The sequence below is a fragment of the Drosophila nasuta genome, chromosome 3 (genome assembly GCF_023558535.2).
Source record: "Drosophila nasuta strain 15112-1781.00 chromosome 3, ASM2355853v1, whole genome shotgun sequence".
Taxonomy (NCBI): domain Eukaryota; kingdom Metazoa; phylum Arthropoda; class Insecta; order Diptera; family Drosophilidae; genus Drosophila; species Drosophila nasuta.
This window is the reverse complement of record NC_083457.1, coordinates 53,375,876-53,391,094: the sequence shown is the minus strand read 5'-3', so window position 1 is coordinate 53,391,094 and position 15,219 is coordinate 53,375,876. Positions and strand designations below refer to the sequence as shown.

At 36.3% G+C, this 15,219-nt stretch overlaps 1 protein-coding gene across 1 annotated transcript in view; it reads right to left on the bottom strand.

The window, feature by feature from the left end:
• The window catches only part of LOC132794308 (uncharacterized), a 35,970-nt gene extending 28,846 nt beyond the window's left edge, over positions 1-7,124 (bottom strand). Inside the window, exon 1 of the mRNA XM_060804666.1 lies at positions 6,082-7,124. Coding sequence (XP_060660649.1) covers positions 6,082-6,216 — 135 coding nt within the window. The 5' untranslated portion in view covers positions 6,217-7,124. The remainder of the gene's footprint in view (positions 1-6,081) is intronic.
• Positions 7,125-15,219: the final 8,095 nt, after the last annotated feature.

Sequence of the window (15,219 nt, the reverse complement as noted above, 5' to 3'; positions counted from 1 at the left end):
AGAAACTCTGAGTGCATTAAATATATGAAGCAATATCCCATTTCCCACATTACTAAACTAAAAGCTGACTGTCAACATTTAATGGGAATAGATGAGACTGCTGTCAGAAATTCTAATTGCAATGCAATGCCAAAGTCCACAGATGGTAGAAAAAAAAATAATCAATCTAAGCAGTAATTTAGTTATTGAGTTTTAATTGCAATATCTAGAACACTTGACTATGACTATATAAGATTGTTTGGCAATGACAAATTAAGACATTAATTGCAAAATCAATTTCAGTCTCATAGAGCAGTCTTCTAACTCTCGCGAGTTATTTCACAGCTCAGCGCAGAGAAAGCGACAGCCAAGTCAGGTGAAAGAGAATCTACAACTTGAACATATGTAATCAGGTTTATACTCGTCGTAAGTCATTAAAATGTGTGAGCTTAAAATAGAACTGAAAACTGAGTTCAGAAAGAGAAAAACCACAACAGAAATAGAAATAGAAACAACAGTGGAAATGGAAATAGAAAAAAACTAGACAAACAAAGCGAAAGATCAGACAGATCGTAACACATTTGTGTATGAGTTTCATAAGCCCAAAGTTTTCCCTTTTCTTCTCTACTTCGAGTCAATAAATCAACAGGTTGCACAGCAAATTATAAACACATCTTTTGCAGTTGACTACGAGTATTAAACGGTTATGGGGAGTCGTTAGTCGATCAACTTGGGTGATGTGTTAATCTGGTTAATGCCAATTTGAAGCATAACTGTTACAAATACGAAAGCAACTCTCGTCGTACTCGTAAATGCAGCTGGTTTAATTAACTTTTAACCAAACAACATTTCGGCTAACACCCCGAGGCGCAACAACTGTTGTGCTCTGTACTCGTAAATCTGAATACGAGTATATACTCGAACTCGAACTCAAACTCATACTCAAAACTTCCAACTCCAACTCGAATCAGAGTCTCGCATATGTCTGCCAAGAGTGTGGGGCAATTATTGTCGCCGGCGTGACTTGGAACTGAACTGAAGCAGTTTGCCACTTGACTGTGGACATTGGACACTCCAGACTCCACACAACGATGGACTGAACGTAATCCAAGACGACCTTGTTGTCGACTTTTGATCGAAGAAACTTCGCTTGCATAATCCAGCCAGCAGCCAGATGCCCTCTTGCAGCCCACACAATTTACTTTGTTTTGCCTTCTTTTGTTTGCCAATCAAATTAGTCACTTAAAGCAATTGCAATTGCTGTGCTATTGAAATTGAAATTTTGAAATTAAAATCAATTATAAGGCACAAGCCAACCAATTAAAAGCGAGGCGGCAAAACTAAATTTGAGTTTAAATGTTGCACCATCGTTAAAATGTTCATTTAACTCAATCAGCTTAATCGAGGAGGGAAACAACAAACAGTTGTTGGGGAGTTGTGAGAGTTCCAAGAAGGGGGAATCAACAATCAAAGCCTATAACAATTCGAATTCGAATTGGTTTCCACTCTGTGTGTGCCGCGTGCCGATAAATCAATTTGCTTTGGCTTTTGCTTCGACTTCAGTTTCGTCTGCTTCACTTTTGGTTTATTTTCATTTTGATTGCACATGAAATTGTATTTGATCAAGCCAGAAAGTTGCCAGCGGCGAAGGAGTCGAAGTCAAAGCACTTAACAAGCTTGCCAAGAGTGAATGGCATCGATTATTCACATCAAGATCAAAACAGGAATCGAACTACGTTCAAGATACTTCTTTAACGCATTTCACTTTTCAATTTCATTGCCAAATGAATTCTTTGGATGACATAATTCTGCACTCTAAAGCATAAAGAACAAACGCAACGCAAAAAACTTGCTGCAATCTTATTTAGTTAAGACGCTTGTCTGGCCGTAAAAGTCAAACAATAATAATAATAAAATATCACGAAATACACGAAGAAACAACTTGTTTTAGCTCATGTCATTTGTCTGTTGCAAACACACACACACTAAAAAAAAAAGAGAGAGAAAAATACATAAACTAAACAATGCGGTTCAGAGATCAGTTGTTGTGGGTGCAGACCTCGGGGCATAACTTTTTTTATACGAGTATTTTTTGCTGTTTTGCTAATAAAATATTAGTACTAACATGCCTCAGAACTGACACTGAAGCTGCCTCGTTAGCTATAAGGCCAACAAAAATAAGATATACTGCATGCTATTAAAAAATATCATAAGGAAACTTCAAAAAGCTTGTTGTAAAAAACCTTGCTTATAATCTTCAATAAAATTGGAAAATATGAAATTTTTTATATTTATCTATTTATCATAGAAATAGTTTGCTCAAGCAACAAATCTTTATGCTTTTCTCTGGCTGTCGTAAAAAGAAAACATAAACAATTTATTTAAAATGCATATCCTAAACTTTATAACACTTTTCTTGCCACATGTTGTCGGGTGTTTTATGATAAACTTTAATTAGTTTTCAATGGATTGATTGCACAAGCGTGTTAATTTCGTCACACTAAAATGCGCATCATTCTCTCTCATACGGCCGGAAGCCATTTAAAAGCCCCAACATTAAAATAATATATATCTCTGTCGACTCGAGTTTTGATATGCTCATTAAGTCCATTGTCCCTGGGAAACGCCCTTAAAAATGCGTATACGTAATACGTCGAAAAACGAAAACGAAACACTGAAGTTCTGTGAAAGGTAAAGAAGCTAACGCAACATTAACTTCAGACTTCAGACTTGCCACGCCCAGCATAATTCACACATGATTGCACCCCAAGCAAAACAAAGTCACAAACTCACAAGTTTATCATCGCTGTTTGTTTAGTCGAAACGTCTTTTGACTGAACTTTAGTCACTTCCTGTTCTCTTTCGCTTACATCAATTTTCAATAATAATTTTTGGGCATTTCACGTGAAGCATGCCCCGAATTGGCATTGTTTACTGTTTGGCCCTAAACAACACATCTTTTGGCCTCTTCCGATTCACATTCAGGGCACGCTTCATTGTTTGCTCTTATCTCTCTGTCTCTCTAGACACAACTGATGATGAGAAACTCTACAAACGGAGCCGAGGCACGTAATATTAATTAGCACACTGGACTGTCCAACTTGGGGCACTTTATGAATGCTTCTCGTTTGGATTTTCGTAATGTATGCACTTACAGATATCTCTATATACGAGTATATTGTACACACACATGTAAATGGAAATGTCAACGGAAACTCAAGGGAATTACTTCGCTTCAACTCGATGTGCCAACATTTTGGTATGCAAAGTGCAAAAAATCGCAGCGAAATAACCGGGTCTACAGCAGATAAAGAACGCCGTTGACACTTCTCTTGAAGTGTGTCTTGACCAAAACTTACAATTGAATGCACACAACGTTCACTCGTTCGTTCGTGTGTACAAATAAATTACTCACTTTTAAGGCAATCGCACGACATTTAATTAAGTAATAATGAACCATAAATACAAAAAAGGGAAGTTGAAAATACGCAAATGGAATTTAAGTTGCCAACTGAATTAGCAATTGCAAATTGTTGATGGCTAACTTACAAGTTTATCAAGTTTCAAATAAGAAACTTGTGCAATTTAGGCTTAATTTGAATAAGTCACTTCAGAATGATGCAATTTAGAAACTTCAAGAAGTTTCTTATCTTAAAACGTTTAACATAAATTTAGTTGTGGATTTTCTTTCAAATTGTTAAGAGAAAATTTATAAATTTATTAAGTTGAGAAATTTGTTCTTTACTTGCAATTATTAGAGAACGATGAAGTTTAGAAACTTCAATAAGACTCGAATCAAAAAAACATTAAACATAAATTTAGTTGTGGATTTTCTTGTTTAAAGAAAATTAATAAATTTATAAGTTGAGAAATTTGTTTTTCACTTTATTTGAAATTATTAGAGAACGATGAAGTTTAGAAACTTCAAGAAGTCTCGAATCTAAACACTTTAAATGTAAATTTAGCTGTGGATTTTCTTTGAAATTGTTGAATTTATAAAAATCTTAAGTTTTTAATAAGAAACTTGAGAAATATGTTTTTAATTGCAGTTTAGAAGTCACGAATCTAAATACCTTAAAAATAAATTTAGTTGTAGATTTTCTAATACATTGTTGAAGGAAAATTTATAAAATTAAGTTGAGAAATTTGTTTTTAATTTGCAATTGTTATAGAATGATGCAGTTTAGAACCTTTAAGCAGTCTCCAATCTAAACACTTTACAAGGAAATTTAGTTGTGGATTTTATTCCAGTTTAGTTTGCAAATATTATAGAATGATCCAGTTTAGAAACTTCTAGGAATTTCGGGAAGGATTCGAATCCTAACAGCATTAAAAAATGTAGTTGTGAATTTTTTATCTATTACAAAAATATATTATTTCTTATTAAACACTTTTCCCAAATTAGTAAATAAAACTAATTTTTATTTTTACTGTTTTTGGTTGATCCGAAAATTAACAAACATTGTATGAGATATTCCCAAAATTTGAATGTAAATTTATCTAAGTTAAATTGGAATTTTTTATTTTGTTGTTTCTTCATAGCAAATTTCATATGGAAAGAATCTGATAAAGTTATTCTCAGCTGTATATAAATATATCTTTAATATTATTCAATCTCTAGTCACTTTACCCAAATCAATATTTCTCATGCTTTATAAACATGACAAACCTGACAGCAATAACTTGAATTGACAGCAATCAGTTGAAAACTCATCCACTTATTGAAACCACATTATCTCACACAAAAAATCATGTTAAATATTTTTCGTTTATTTTTAGAGCACTTTGCAAATAAATTTAGCAAATGAGTAGGAAGTGAAGCTTGACTATATTGGCTCCATTCAACAAGTATCGCGCATTATTTTGCATATTATTGTTGATCTAGTGTTTTTAATTTTTACTTTTTTTTATTTTGAGTCATTTGTGTCGCTACATAAATTAAAGCCACAAACTTGAACTTGACTAGTGACGTCATGCGACAATCAAGTTGCAATACAACAGCATCCAACATTGAACAGAACCCACAGACAAACAATACAAACTCAGCCACCGAAAAACTGAATAAAAAATTCGGAAAAAAAAACTAAAACTCATTTTGTATTCAAATTTGCTGTCAACGCGACGTGTTGATGAATGCATCAAGGGAGAAGGAAAGAGAGAGAGAGAAGAGGAAATAAAGTGGAAGCTGAATGAAACAAAATGCCGCAGTTTCGATTTGCTTTTAACGTTGCAATTTATAATGAACTTCATGAATATGAAAGCCAGCCCTGCTGTGATTTATTTGCTGTTAGTGCTTATCTGCTTGCAACTTGGCAAAAAGGAGCAACTTTTTTAGCCAGAGTCATCAATATAAGTCGACGATAATAAAAACAGAACTTGGCCCAGACAAGCACGCAGAGTTCTGCTCTTTGTAAATTGCAGTTGCAATTGCAAGTTGTAAGTTGCATGCAACTTGCGACTTGCTCTTGTCTAGTCTGAATGACGCCACACACAAAATTAGCCGCTATTCGCAGAGCGAACAACTCCTAAGTTTGTAACCTGTGTAACTCGCCATCGTTCCAAGTCATTTGTTGTCATGGGAAGTGCTCACAGAAATGAAAAAAAACAGCAACGCACATCTCGAAGCGACCTTGAAACGACGACGATTATACTATGTACTATAAACATCTCTACACTACACAAAAATATATGTATGTAAAGTACTTTTCCACGCCTCGCGAAACCTGTCCACACTGTTTAGTTATATTTATAGGTTATTGCACGAGATTATCTCGAAATCATTAACAATAATTTGTTAATACATTTTTACTACTTTTTAGCTAAGATGACAATCTTTACTAGCCATCTTTATGGCATTTAATTTCCTCTCAACTACAACAGAGTATTTTGTAATATTTGCAATCTATTGGTGAATCACTTGGTTTCTTTTTTTTTTGCTGGTTGTTTCGCAATTCTCGAACATCCTCACGCACTTTGGGGCGCTAAAGCGCCGCCTGAACTGAGACATTGGGACTTGCAACCAGTTGTGTCCAGAAACCAGTTCGGAGTTCTCTATGCGTGTGTAACTGTGTGTGTGTTGAAAACGGAGTTGGAGAGACTCACCTGAAATATCATATATCCCGAGTCGTACATCCAAAAGTCCTCGGGCGTGTGGCCCGGCTTGCTCAGCTGGATGGCCAGGCAGCGCTGCAGTATGAGACGACAGCGCTGTGGACCACCGGGTGACTTGGTGCCCATTGCGTTGTGATTTTCTTTTTGCTCTTTTTTGCTGTTTTTTTCGCTTGTGTTTTGTCTAAAAATACCGCGGAGTCGTTGTCGACTGAAGTTCAAGTTGATGCCTCCTCAACCGGGCGGCTCAATTCGTTTGTTGTTGCTGTTATTTTATTTCTTTTTACTTTTTATTTTATTTTCAACTTTGCTTTTGTCGTAGTAGTTGTGCGTTCAAAGCTTCATTACAGCGTCACTTTTAATGGTCAACGAAAAAACAAAAGAGAATAAGAACTAAACGAAGAAGCAGCAGCCAAAAGAACGAAACTCGTATTAAACTGTCGGTCGATTAGTTTGGTTTGGTTTGGTTTTGCTTGCTGTTGCGTTGTTGTTGTTGTTACATTTTTGTTTTCGCACACTTTTATTTTTCGTTGCTCTTTTGCTTTAATGGCTTTTACTTTGACTCTCGCATGAACTTATGGGCTGAAGCGACGACATATTCAACCGCAGCAACACATCGATGCGACGGCGCACGCGCAACGAACAGAGACGAAGACGTAGACGACGACGACGATGGCGACGATGGCGACAACGTCAACGAGAACGAGCACAGCGCGAATTGCCAACCGAACGTACCGAGCGACAGAAACAGACTGAGCGCTGCCGCTGCGTTTGCTGTGCTTCGGCTGTTTGCCGCTAATGCTGCTGCTGCTGCTGCTGCTGCTGTCGCATAGCACGAGCGCCAACGAAGCGACAGCGACGCGAGCTGCTTCGGCTGCGCAAGTGGCGTTTGCATTGGCAGCAGCAAACTTTGGCTTTGCTTTGTTTTTGTTTTTTTTTTTTTGGTTTTGTTTTTGTTTTCGCACACACGTTTTTTTGGGGAGTTAGTGTCTCCGGCTTTGAAGTTTTGCCTGCGTGTTGGAGACTTTGCGGCTTTGCTGAAATGACAAAAACAACAATAAAACGAGAAGCGGTATTAAAACCTTGATTATAAAATCAATTAGACGCGAAAAAAACAAGATTATAAAAATATACAAACAACAAATGGTTAACGCGACGTCTCACAGTCTACCTAGTCTGCTCCTAATAATATTGTATTATCATCATCATCATCATCAGCATCAGCGTTAGCATTAGCAATCAAACGTAACGGTAAGCCAAATTTTTGGCAACTCTCCCACCAACTCTGGCCATTTCCTGCCCAAATTACCGGATATAATAATGACTATAAATGAGTTAATTAAAATTAGACGCTAGTTTTTAGAGCATAGCTTAAATCTTATATGTGAGCTGAGACGTTATTTGTGGCTAGAATTCAATTTGCATGTACAGCAAGGAAATGCCAGTTGTAGATTGCCTTTAATTGCGCATACGCCATGTACGACACAACGCATGTCAATCAGCTTAGCATTTGCCTTTTCCTCAATGCACAAACTGTCATATGAAGCAGTAAAAAAAAATACTCAGAATGCAATCAAAAATGGCAAGAAAAATAACAGGTGAGCATGCTTGACTTCAAGATGCTCTCTAAACATGTAACTTTATATAGTTTATGCCTGGTCTAGCATCATTAAAATTGTCATACCCTCTAAGTTTTGAAGTAAAGGTATTTCGCTGTGCGTCAGCATTAGAAATTTACATCAGCAATTTATCAGATTACGAGTTTTGTGAGATTTACACGATTATTTGATTCGTGTCGCGTTCACTAGGCAGTCAGTCACTCAGTCACTTGCCTTATCTTTTGGCATTTGTCGCACATTCATCTTCCGAATTCGGTCAACGCGCGCGCGACGCGACCATAAAAAGAGTGTAAAGTGAGGGAGAGAAGACAGCACATCACACAGCACAGCAACAACAGATTTTGAGGGCTACTGTAAAACCACAGCGAACGAAAAGAAGGAGGAGGAGGAGGAGGAGAGAAAGAAGAAGCTTTGCATTCACAGTTGTAAAAGGCAAAGTCAAAGTCGCAGCCAATTAAATGGCGATGATCTCATCGCCCACGTTTCGAGACATAATTCGATTCTCAGCGCCTTTTGGCCAGAAGAGATCAAGTCGAAGAGTATTTTTATATTTTTGTTTACCCCGACCCTTTACGCATTTTCCTTATATTATTTATTTATTATACTTTTATTTGTCGACCCATTAAGAGGCGGTCTTTGTTAGAAAACAAGTTTCTTAGCCAGCCAGCCAAGCAACAGGCTGGCCAACCTACCAACCAGACAACAGACAACCCAAACTCAAACTCAAACCCAAACCCAACTCAACGTTAGCCACATTCCATGAGAAAGAGAATTTGCCAGCTGCGACTGTCCACCAGCTTTTGGCTTTTCGGCTTTTGTTTATCTCTGTGGCTGTTGCTGTTTGTCTTACAAATCATAAACATAACAAATGGGAGAAACCAACCCAACAGAAAACACACACACACACAACAAATAAATAAAGGTGCTAAAACAAAAATCTACATCAATTATTACTATTAATAATAAGCTGTCCAACACTTTGGGGGATTTGCATAAAGTGGAACTGCCAAAAAATCACTGTTTTCTATTTCTGAATTCAATGCCCTCGGGGCGCCTCAAAGCTCCAATGTTTTTAGAGGTTGTCCAGTCACTGAGTCAGTAATTAAATTTACGTATGACTTCGAGTTGCGCTTCACTTTGAATATTAAAATATATATTGTCGAGTTTTCGAGAGTCGAACAATTGAGAAAAATCAGCAGCTGAACAATGTCCTGCTTTGACCTTCGATGTGTTTAAATCAAAAATAAATACGAGAAAAAACATTCAAGCCTAACAGCTACAACTAAATTTAAATGATGATGAAATTAACAGTCGCCGAGTCGAGTTCAAGTTGCGTTGAGATCATGAGATCACGAATTTCTATAACTGCTAACATAACTGCTCCCACCGCCATCGCCACCGCCAAAGGCGACCTTGTTTATTTTTTGCCAAATAGCACATGAAACGTTAACTTTCTAATGTTTAGAAATATATATCGTTTTTTTCTATACTAAACCGATGTGTCCATGATCTGTTGTTCATTGTCAACCGACAGAATGAGATCTGCATGCGGATAACCCTGATCTGTTAAGTATTGTTTGATGTATGGATTCTCTACGCTTTTGTGCTTTCAGTTATAACAAGATCAGCTCAGAACAAGAAGAAAAGGAAGAGTTAAGAACTGAGCAATTCTTGAAATTGCTTTAATCTATCTATCATGTTTATACCCGATACCCTAGAAAGGTAAAGAGGTATTCTAGCTTTGTTCCAACAGAATATGTATATAACAGAAAGAAGGATGCATCTCTATCTCTTAATTGCTGAAATATATCTTACTCTAAAGCATATTTTAAATGGAGTAGTATATCAACATACCAAGTGTAGCTTTTAGTATTTTTTTGGAAGATATTACTTATACATATTTGATATACTTTAGAAATGTTGTCAAATCAAGTATTACTTTTGGTATATTTTAGAATTTTTGGTATATATTAGTAAATATATGCGGTATATTTTACTAATTATGACATTCCAAGAATATCTTTTGTTATAATATAATATATATGTAATATACTTTAATAATATACACATACAAAGTATAGGTTTTGGTATATTTCATTATTTTTTCGGTATATTGAATTGAACAATTTGAGTGCGAATACAGCTTGCTTTTGTCGAAAATAGTCGACATACCAAGTATAGCTTTTGGTATATTTTATATTACGAAATATATATGGTATTCTTTAGTATTCAGTATATATATATGCGGTATATTTTACTAATGGCGGCATTCCAAGAATATCTTTTGTTATAATTTAGTATATTTTTGTATATATTTGTAAATATATGTGGTATACTTTAATAATGTACACATACCAAGTCTAAGTTTTGGTATATTTCAGTATCTTTTCGGTATATTGAATTGAACAATTTTAATGCGAATACAGCTTTCACACTGTTTTGCTTTTGTCGAAAATTGTCAACATACCGAGTATAGCTTTTGGTATATTCTGTATTAGTAAATATATATGGTATACTTTAGTATCGTAGACCTACCAAGTATAGCTTTTGGTATATTTTAATATCTTTTCGATATATTAAATTGAAAAATCTTAACGTTTATAACGCCTTTTCACTCTTTTACTCTTATCGAAAAGAGTTAGCGGATATCTGACAGTCCAGTACTCTCATTTGCAGCTTTCTTACTTGTTATTTAAAGAACCAAGGCGTAGCTAATGCCTCAAGCTGTCCCTCGGAGGCATTAAGCACTTTTAAAATTGTGGAATTTCAGCTTTTCATTGAGAATCAACTTGTTAAATTGCCTTTTGCTGTTTGCTGTGTGTTTGCTTTCATGTTGCGCCCCCGCAATTGCGGTGATCTCTTTGCTTGCTCTTTTATTGACAGCTTACTTTCAATTGCGACATCTAGTTAGCGCAAAAATTGAAGAGGCAAATAAAACGACACGATCGACTGACTGGTTGCCTGGTTGCCTGGCTGCCTCACTCTGGCATCGGTTGCATGAATGAATCGCTTAATGAAGCGGCGCTGCAATTGTAAAGTCTGGTTGGTCAGTGGACGACTGACTGTGGCACTGACTGTGGCAACGACTCTTTGCTGCTGTGTTTTGTGGTTGTGGTCAGTCCGTCATCAGCTTTTATCCACCCGCAAGACGTCTTTGGCTCTTTTCTCTATCTGCTTCGACATCTTTCTCTGTCTTTCGTTGATCCATAATTCAGTTTTACGGTTCAGCGATTGCTTGCTGCGCCTGCTGCTTGCTACATGCCGCATGCCGCATGCCGCATGCTAGCCAATTGCTGCAATGTGGCAAAGCAATCGATTTAAGCGCCGCCGCATAAATTGAAGGCAAAGCCGTAGCCGTAGCTGCCGTTGATGCCGTTGCCAAAAAGGTTCCTCCAAGCTGCAACAACATGATGAATTGTTTTCTTTGTCGACTTGTTGACTGCCACAACTGCAGCTTGAAGTCGAAGGCAGCGCCACAGTTGCCTTGCTACTTTGGCTTTGGTGATGTGAATGATGAAGTAGGAAAAAAATTGCAAATTGTATCAAAAATTTAAATTTTTGCTTTCATTATGCGCAGCGGTGGCGTCGTTGACTCCTTCATTCCCCCTCCCCTTCGCTCTCTTCACTTTAGTCTGCCACTCAGCAGCGGCATTTGCTAATGGACTTGCCTCAGCTGCCGTTGCAACCATTGTCTTGCTTTATTTCTTCAGCTTTTCCCTATTTTCAATTTTGACAGCCGCGTTTTTCACAAATAATGAGCTGCTTTTGTTCGCCCACCATCTTCACTCTTTCTCTCTTGCCCCGCTAAAAGAAAAGCCAAAGCGTTCACATCAAATAATTTATAGCCTTTGACCACAGGCTGGCTCACTGACTGAGAGGAGATCGTCCGAGATCGAGTTACGCAGCAGCTGATTCTCGTTGCGTATACGCAACGTGTGCTGCCTTCTGCGTGAATATTCGACAGCTACGAATACAACTACTTGTGGCATTCACTTTCAACTAATTACGCGCATAAATTAAATGCAAAACAAGCTGCATTACAAATATCTGCAGCAAAAGTAAAATGAGGAACACAAGCGCCAAGCGCACAATCGCAGCTGGAGAAAGACAAAAGCAGCGACACGGCGCGAAGGAGAAAATGAGACGTATTTTTTCTTTATATTTTTGCTTTTTTTTATTTTTTGCGCGTTGCGTTTTGTCTTGTATTTTTTATTTGCTTGTGCAGATGCCTGGCTGGCTAGAGTCAGAGACTTCAGGAATGCCAAAGATGTTTGGCGAAGCCAAGAAATGACATGCCATGCTCATGCTCAGAGACCCATGCTCCCATGCTCCCGTGCAGCACCTCACCACCCTCTTCCTTCTCCTCCTCAGTGCGCTCTCTGTCATGCTCCTTGCAAAACTTACAAGCAACCAATCTACGGCGAGTGGCAGCCACAGCCACAGCGGAGACGACGACGACGACAACGATGACGATGACAACGGCGTCTGCCAAGCGGAGACATTGCGGCAGACGTTGCAATAACAATCACAACAACAACGACAACAACAACAACAATAATAATAGCAACAAATCAAGAAATTTATAATATGCAATTGCAATAAGCTAAAGCCTAGATGCTCTATCGATTGCACTTTCCAAACAAATAGAATGCTTGCAATTGGGGCTGCAAATGTTCTGAAATTGAATTCTATAAATTCAGCAAACGATTGCAAAACACTTTTAGGCAAATAACTATTAAAATAAATAATATTAGAAAAATCATTTTAATGCAAATTAAAATTAATATTGTATAAACAATTTTCCCCTCGAAACTTCCAAATGAATATTTAGTTAAAACCTTGCAAAAAAATAAATAAATCTAACAAGCACCGGAAATTTAAATATATATATATTGTTTTTAAACTTAAATTTATATCTCATTTTTTAATCAAATTTGTTATGAAGTGAATATTGTATATTTTTATATTCAGATAATATGTACGCAAATATTTTTGTTGGAAAGTTACTAACAGATATTATATAATTCATAACCAAATTTCCACTACTTCCAAAAATAATATTATGGTTTGAAAGTTGCAAAAGATTTTAATCACTTCTAACACACATAATATTTTTAATTGCTAGATAAAATTTCTTTATTTTTAAATCTTTCTTTATATTCAACAAAAATGATTTGCTTAATATTTAGAAATTTGATTTGTTTTTAAAAATTAAATAAATTGTTGAGCCTCATTAGTCAAACATAATTTTTGCTTATTAAAAAAGAGCTAAAAACAATATTTTAATTTCAAAATATGTGTCAACATTTCTTTTAACGATTTCCTACTGCATTCAAAAGGTAAACATGGAAGAATATTTTTATATTGTTTTGCAGCAATTCAATGTTATTGCTTATTAGTTTTTACGAAAAGTAAGAAACGAAAAAATATTGTTGACAATAGAAAAAACTAATTAAGTTGTAAAAAGTTAATTTTTTTCTGATTTTATCAAATGCTCATGATTATTGTAAAACTAATGAGCAAAAATAAAGAAACAACCATTTGATGGACACGAAAAGTGACAAGCCCGCATAATCGCAAGGGCATCCAAAAACATATGACGACAACAATTGCAGCAGCAGCAGCAACAGCAGCAACAGCCGCATCGGCAACGACAACTGCAGCTACCGCAGGAGCTGTGACAATGCCGTTGATAACGACGACGCAACAACAAATTGTTGCTCCGTAGTTTTTATACCCGCTACTAATAGGGTAGAAGGGTATTATAACTTTGTGCCTCCAAGAAATGTATGTAACAGGCAGAAAAGGAAGCATCTCCAAACCTATAAAGTATACATTCTTGAACAGCGTCAATAGTCGAGGCGATATAGCCAAGTCAGTCCGTCTGTCTGTCTGTCCGTTCGTATGAACACAAAAATCTCAGAGTCTATAAGAGATATAATTTTTTCTGATAGTACTATATCAACACACCAAATAGATACTTTGGTATATTTGTATTATTTTTCGGTATATTAATTTAGTATATTTTAAATTTAAAATGTATTTGGCTGATAATCTGGTATATTTTTCACTCTACGGTAAATTTCAATATACCAAATACATATTTGTAATATTTTCCGGTATATAATTTTAGTATATTTTAAACTTAAAACTTAAAACTCAATATACCAAATACAACCTTTGGTATCTTTATTTTATATTCATTTGGTATGTGGTATATTTTGCACTTCGTGGTATATTTAGAATATAGTACTATATCAATATACCAAATAAAACCTTTCGTATATTTTAAGTACATTTTCGGTATATTTATTTGGCTAATTTTAAAAGTAACACTGTCTTAGTAGCTTTGGCTGACTATCTGGTATATTTGGCACTGTATGGTATATTTCAAATACTTCTAATAGTACCATATAAACATACAAAATAGAGCCTTTGATATATTTTTAGTATCTGTTTGGTATATTAAATTGGTATATTTTCAAATTAATACTTTACATTGTTAACTGACAATCTAGTATATTTTGTAATTATTCGGTATATTAATTTGGTATATTTTCAAAGTAATACTTCACTGTTTAACGTTTATTGTCAATGGATAACGGGTATCTCATCGTCGAGCACACTCGACTGTCGCTTTCCTACTTGTTTGTTGTTTTTGTTGTTGTGGCGTCTTCAATTTCAGCATTCTTTTGGCAGTCTGCATATTTGACGCTGTCGTTGCAGTCATAGTTGCTGCTGTTGTTGATGTTGTTGTTGTTTTTGTTGCTGCTGCTGATTTGTATTGTTTTTATTGCTTGGCTGTGTGTGACAGTGTGAGCAACGAGTGGGCAGCGGACAAATGATTCGCATCGATCGTTGCAAGTGAATTGAGTGAGCTCACGTGTCGTATGCGTAATCTGACCACATTGCTGTTGCTTCGGCTGTTGTTGTTGCTGTTGCAGCTTGTGGCCAATTTGACGTTGTCAGCGGCAAAACATTTTCGGGAAGTTGTTATCACAGCATTTTGTGTCAACGTTGTGGCAGCAATCGCTCGTTGTGGTTGTTGTTGTTGCTGCTGTTGTGGTTGCTGCTGCAGTTGTTGTTGTTAATGCAATATGAGCAGCATTTGGCTTTTGGCTTTACCAATGAGCATATTCATTTAGGCCGTCTTTCTTTCTTTCTCTCTAACTTGGCTGCTATATATCAAATGTTGTTGTTGTTGTTGTTGTTGCATTGATGTTGTTATTATTTTGTTATGTTGTTGCCGTCGTTTGTTGCCGTTTGCTCTCTGTGTGTAGTTTTGTCTTTTCCTTGTCTCGTTTGTCAGACATTTGACAGTTGTTTGTTATTTTTGCACGTTGACTTTTCTTGCTGTCTATCTTGCTCTTGCTCTCTCTTTCTAACTCTCTGTGGCATATTTTCCATGTGGCAGGCTAGTTGCCTAACAGCCGCCCACTTCATCAAGTCAACCTCAACCTCCTCTCTCCCTTTTTCGGCCATGTTTTCGATTTCAATTTTTATGGCAAGTCAA